Source organism: Sinocyclocheilus rhinocerous, unplaced genomic scaffold (assembly GCF_001515625.1).
Source record: "Sinocyclocheilus rhinocerous isolate Xijiao unplaced genomic scaffold, SAMN03320098_v1.1 scaffold235, whole genome shotgun sequence".
NCBI lineage: Eukaryota > Metazoa > Chordata > Actinopteri > Cypriniformes > Cyprinidae > Sinocyclocheilus > Sinocyclocheilus rhinocerous.
In genome coordinates this window covers 85,535-92,331 of record NW_015646367.1, presented here as the reverse complement: position 1 = coordinate 92,331, position 6,797 = coordinate 85,535, and the positions used below count along the sequence as shown (strand labels likewise).

The window sequence follows — 6,797 nt, the reverse complement described above, 5'->3', positions numbered from 1 at the left end:
ATCACCTCTGATTGGCCATTGCGTTCCAGAAATCAACAACTGAGTCTGTGATTGGCTACATTGCGCAACCCTTTAATCACGTGTAATAAATAGAAAAACTGCCTAGCTTGCGCGTGTTAATCATTTTAATGTTATTAGTTGTTCTTTTTGCTTTTGTGCAACACATAAATAACAATTTATATGTTTTAGACATTTTATGTTTAGATAATTTCTATTTTGCGGGAGTCCCGCGAATCATTTTATTCTCCCGCATCCCGCACACACACACACACACACACACACACACACGAGTCTCTTCCCGCCCGCACCCGCACTCGCCCATCAAGAGTTGTCCCGCGCCGCACTCTGTTGCGTTGGGTTCCGCGGGAGTGCAGGTCTCTACTTCAAGCCTTCTTTAGATATATTTCTCATGTCTGTGTGTCAAGTATTTGCTAAGTTTTTGTTTTTTTAATGACGCGTTTCAGGAAGATATTCATGGAGACTGAGACTGCAGAAAGCACACCCTATTTGTTACAAGACAATTGTACAAATTGTACGTTATAAAGAACAATGTTTTGTTGATATTGTGAGTGTAGAAATAAAAGTAGAGCTTTTACAGTTTCAAATGATGTATTACTCATATCTGTACGATCAAAAATTACGAAAACAAGTTATGAAACAAGTTCTTTTCGCAGTTATCAGGAAAAAATGCAAGTGATCGTTCAAGTTATTGTTTTGATGCTTATGTAATTTTTCAGTCAATATTAAATTACTGAAGGAACTATGAGTTTCAATTTGTAGTGTATTTTTTAGGTTTGATTACTTTTTAAATGCAGTAATCAGTAATGTAAACAAATTACAAGAAGTAATTAATAATTTGTAGTGGATTACTTTTTTGAGTAACTTGCGCAACACTGCTTATGAGACATGTAAACGCACCCGAAACAGTAGAGTGTGGGAAAGTTTTACAAAACTACGAACAAATATATTGTCCTGTGTAAAGCCCCGGATGTACTCGTGGCGAAGTTCTTTTCCGTTCTTCAGTTAGAGGTAAAAAGAAGTTCAATATAAGCAAGCAACGTTGTGTGGTCAGCAAACATTACGACTCTGCTAAGAGTGACGTTTAGATGCTTTCCTCTCAATAACAAAATAAACACAACAAACATGACAGCAGTGAGAAAACAGCAGTTAAGAAAGCATCTGATCATAGCAATATGAATCTTTGCACCAGCTCCAGTAAGTCACGTCACATTTGTAATAGAGCGTTATACAATAACTAGACTGCTAAAAAGCAAGCAACTTTACAGTATTAACCATGAAAAAATTATGCCATTGTCACTTTCAGTTAGAATTACACCCGCTCCATGTATATATATATATATATGTGTAGAATGTGAACTCTATATTTTAATGAATTGCTACTGATTACGAAAGTCGAAAGTTTATTGATTAATCAGTGCAATAATCAATTTGTTTATTATTCATTCTAATAATCATTAGATTAATTGATTTTCAAAATAACTGTTTGTTGAAGCCCTAGGGTTAACTAATTGGTCTTAGTTTGAGCGAGACGTTCGGTAGCATCCATGCCTCTTTTTCTTTTACAGATGATCCGAAGAGGAGCTCTGGGATAAATAAGAGACTCTACTTAACTGGTCACCAAAATAGAACGACATAATTCAGTATCGATTGAGTCCCCAGGGTCTGAAATGAAGAGAGCCTCTGTGTTATTACTGTACAAAGAGTTCAGACACCTCAGACATTGATCAGAGCGTCCTGTCATCTGGGGAAAATCAGCGGCAGTTTATCTTATTCGGTGCAATTAATTTCAGTGTCGACTGCATTAGGTAATACTGGCGTGTGGCGCCATCGATCTTGATATTTGACACAGTTATTTTCCAGCACAAATAAAGGAAGTCTTCAAATCAAAGCAAGTCCAACACTCAGGGAAAAACTCACAGCCAGAACGCGAGAGTGCCGTTCGATGGAATAATGTGCTCATGTATTATTGACAATGGCAACGAAGGAGCTTTTAGAGGTCGACAAGTCATCAGTGACATCAGGGTTTGTGTTTATGTGCGCTTGCTGCATATTTATTCATCCAAAACACAATCCAATACTCATCCATCCAGTGGACAATATAATGTGTGTATAATTAGAAAAGTCTGACTTGTATTTGCGCCGCAATAGCATTCGGTGCAGTGCTTCAGTTAGAAAAATAGGCATGTGTTTATCAAATATTTATTTATTTTGTAATAATTTCATTTTTACATTTTATTATGTTGTTCTATTTTTTTTTAAGTTGTAATTAGATTTTGTATTGCATACTCCATTAATTTAAATACTATAAAAATGAAAAGGTCTTGATCTTAATAATTTTCTCATTGTAATTGAAAATTGATAGATGCAAACTAAATGGTTATTCATAATAAATGAATGATGAGTCTGTATTTATTTATTTGTTTTATTTTATTTAAATTTTTGCAATTTATTAAATTATTATAATTGTTTTATTAAAAGTACAGTTTGAATTGCCATGTAGTTTGTTAGTTATGCAGGAAATTGTCCAAAAAATTTTTTCTTTCAATAGTCTAAATCATTTTCTCTTTGTATTTAGAACTTGATGGATACTATCTAAATGGTTATTCATAATAAATGACGAGTTATTGTTTGCTTGTTACATTGTAATACATTATTTTATTGTATTATTTTAATACTTTATTAATTAATATGAACTAATAATTATTTGTTTTTAGTTTTGTGTGTGTTTGTGTATGTGTGTGTGTGGTTATTTATGCTGGAAATTGAGCAACAAAGTTTTTGAATAATCTTTTTGTATAATATATCTTTGTATAATCTATTAAATTAAGTACTTTAAAAATGAAAGGTACTTAATTTCAATTATTTTCTCTTTATATTTGGACCTTGATAAATGGAAACCAAACAATTATTCATAATTAGCTTGCATTACATTATGAAACACTTGAGATCAAAACAAAAGACTTGCAATAATAACCCTAAAACTATTATTTTAAACTAGATCTGCTACGGTATAAACACTAAAGCGCTATCACACTAACCAATAACAGGTCATTTGTCTTTTACAGGTGGGAGTCCTGGAGCGCCTGTGGCCCCTTCATCACCCTCTTCTGCCCCGGGGTCCGGCCCCAGCGTGGAGCCCACAGAGCCAGAGTCTACCTCAGTGTCAGGAGGAGAGGACGGCCGCTCCATCACGCCCAACCCGCCTGAACCGGAGGAGAACGACCCCGCAGTCAGTCCAGAGACGGAGGATGAGAAAGCACTGCGTCTGCTCTACTGCTCCCTCTGTAAGGTGGCCGTCAACTCTGCGTCACAGCTAGACGCGCATAACAGTGGTGAGCAGCTTCTCAGAGCGCCTGCACTGAGGCTTTTCTGAATTGAACAGGATCAGGTCTTACTCTGACACATGCAAGACAACAGAACTGAAGTAACATAGCCTTTAAAAAAAAGGGCCTTTTATCATATTGTTGTTGCTGCAATTTTATGAAAGCAATAAGTCACTCTTGTCATGGTAAAAAATGTAAATTACTGCAATGAACAGCTTCTTTATTAGAAACTGTGAGTCAAAGAGTTTAAAAAAGAAATGTAAAAAATCTAAGTACTACTAAAATACTTTAATTCTACAGCAAGATACTGCACCTCGGTTATGATTTTTGGCAAGTTGGACATTTTTCAGGACATTTTTCAGACTAATTAGCTTACATTAACATGATAATTAGCAACACAAACTACAACACACAAGTTTGTCATCAGTATTTTCTTTAAGAAATTAATGTTTTTTATTCAGCAAGGATGCATTAAATTGATCAAATGTTACAGTAAAAACATTTATAATGTTACAAAAGATTTCTGTTTCGAATAAATGTTGTTCTTTTGAACTTTCTATTCATCGGAGAATCCCGAAAATCCTGGTTTCCACAAAAATATGAAGCAGCACAACTGTTTTCAGCATTGATAATAATCAGAAATGTTTCTTGAGCAGCAAATCAGCATATTAGACTGATTTCTGAAGATCATGTGACACTGAAGACTGGAGTAATGATGCTGAAAATTCAGCTGCGCATCACAGGAATAAATTACATTTTAAAATGTGTCCAAATAGGAAGCAGTTATTTTAAATTGTAAAAATATTTCACATTGTTACTGTGTTTTGGTCAAATAAATGGAGCATTGGTGAACAGAAGAAACTTCTTTTAAAAGCATTAGAAATCTTACTGACTGCCTGTTCTGAAACACTTTTTGCTTCAGATAAATGTTGTGATGTGGAGCTGCTTGATTTGGGTTTGGAAATTTGGAACAAAATATGCTTAAGGAGAAAATGAATCATAAAAATACTGAAACCAAAGCTGCAGGTCACAGAAGCTGCTTTTCCTTCACTTTTTGATCCAGCTGATCTGTATCATTTTTTTTTTCAAGTATTAAAGCAAAGACCTTTAGTTTAAGATCAATGAGAACCATAAATTCAGTCACATGTCTCTTTTGACAGTTAGTGTATACTTAGTTCTAATACATATACAGTAATTCACTTTGAAATGTGATGCATCAGCAGCACTAAAGACCCCATCCAGCCCTCACGGTTTTATTTTCTCTGGCGAATGCGTATCATTAAGATGATAAATGTTTTGAACCCGCCATGTTTTGTTCCTCAGGCACCAAACACAAAACCATGCTGGAGGCTCGTAGTGGGATCGGCTCCATCAAATCCTTCCCCAGGCCCGGACTGAAGAGCAAGCTGACTGCACCCGCTAAAGCAGACACGGGCCTGCAGAACAAGACATTCCACTGTGAAGCCTGCGACGTGCGCGTCAATTCAGAGACGCAGCTCAAGCAGGTGAGCGCCGAACTTCATTTGACTGTCACTCTGAAAGCCAAAGCGCAGCATGATGTGGCAGCATTACATAGGCAGCATCAAAAGCATCGCTGCATGGATTTCAGTAAAATAATGTCAAAATCTCATTTGACTACAGATATTATTTGTGAGATTTCATTTATAAAGTAACTCTAATGTTGTCAGTCTACTGGAGGATTTTAAGGTTTGTAAGATTTTAGTGAAATATTGTTTACTATTTTACTAAAATAATAGTAATAATTGCCTATTTTTGATGTAGGGTACCTGCTTTAAAGCAGTGGTTAAACCATTTATTTTATGGAGATGGAAAGATTAAAAAGTTTTTAAAAAATTGCTTTTTGAAGAAAGATGTGAGAAATTCCATGTAATAAATGAAAGCATACAATAAGTATTAATTAGTATTATTTGTTGTTGTTGTTATCGCTATTATTGTTGTTATAAATTATTATAATGATATATATACAGTCATGTGAAAACGTTAGGACATCCTGTTGAATTCCACGGTTTTCTGTATCAGGACATGTAAAAAAAAATGTATCTGGTCCTTGGCAGGTCTTAAAGTTTGGAAAATAAAACCTCAGATGAACAACAACACATGACATATTGCACCATGATAAAATGGTGAAATTGATAATCAAATGATATTGATAGATAGATAGATAGATAGATAGATAGACAGATAGATAGAAATTGATAGATTTTTATTTTAAGATTTTAAGATTTTAATTTTTTTTAAATAAGGAAAATAATTACTTTAATTAGTTGTGTAGTTGTGTATATGTAGATATATAAAAATGATTTCTGTAATTTTGTGGAGGATATAAATATCCACCATCCATACAATATTAAACAATATTAAAAATAAATAAATCATAGTGAAACATAAATCAAAATCATTCAACATCATTCAGTCTAAATAAATAATAAAGGATGGAATATTCTGCTTTGGTGCCGCTAATAGCAGTGGTTTGTTTTGCTATAAATGCTCGTGGCAAATAATCTGCAGTGCAAATTGTATTTTAATTTGGTATGAAAAGTTCATAACAGCATTAAACGCTGTTATAGAATCTGTAAACGGTGTCTGTCAGCTCATCACATCTGTGTCACATTCTGTGTTTGTATCGTCAGCATATCAGCAGCAGACGCCATAAAGACAGAGCTGCAGGGAAACCAGACAAACCCAAGTACAGTCCTTACCCCAAAACCCAAAGAGGAGCCGCCAAACAGACAGTAGGTTCCTGCTTCCTTAACAATACCTGGAGAAAAATATTATTCAGCAACCTTGTTCATTTCAATAGAAATGGAAAACTATAACGGCGGTTCTGTTTTGTGATGCTAGTGGTGGTGCAAAAATAATGGGGTCAGCCCAGACTGTTTCAAAATCAGATGTTGCATGATGGAGTGATGCCATATTTAATAACAACAACATGAAATTATTTCACAATACATTGATCTTTCACGATGTGACACATTTCAGAGTGGAAAACTGTTCAGTGGAAATAATGAATAGCAGGACTTCATTAGTGTATAGATTATTAGAGGGCCGTATGATCTTTTAATGTTTTAATATTATATATATATATATACATATATATATATATTTTTTTTCATTGATCATTATAGAAGTATTATAGTAATATTTAAAAAATTTAAAAATGACTTTATATATATATATAGCAGGACTTCATTAGTGTATAGATTATGTGTTGGTGGTTCATATACATTTTTAGATATTAAATAATTGTAAAAAATTATTATAGGGTCGTATGATCTTTTAATGTTTATGAACGAATTATGAAAACTAAAAACAGTAATATTGTGAAACATTATTACAATTTAACATATCTGGTTTATATCTGAATATATATTTTTTTTTTTTTGAAGATTCTTTGATGAATAGAAAGAAAGAACAGCTTTTATTCAAAAGAGA

The 6,797-nt window shown here is 33.8% G+C and overlaps 1 protein-coding gene across 1 annotated transcript in view; it reads left to right on the top strand.

Moving 5' to 3' along the window:
• LOC107707621 (zinc finger protein 385D-like) overlaps window positions 1-6,377 on the top strand; it is a 71,841-nt gene extending 65,464 nt beyond the window's left edge. The window contains exons 5-8 of the mRNA XM_016511697.1: window positions 3,087-3,353; window positions 4,668-4,849; window positions 5,996-6,097; window positions 6,345-6,377. Of these exons, the coding sequence (XP_016367183.1) occupies window positions 3,087-3,353; window positions 4,668-4,849; window positions 5,996-6,097; window positions 6,345-6,377 (584 nt within the window). The remainder of the gene's footprint in view (window positions 1-3,086; window positions 3,354-4,667; window positions 4,850-5,995; window positions 6,098-6,344) is intronic.
• Window positions 6,378-6,797: the final 420 nt, after the last annotated feature.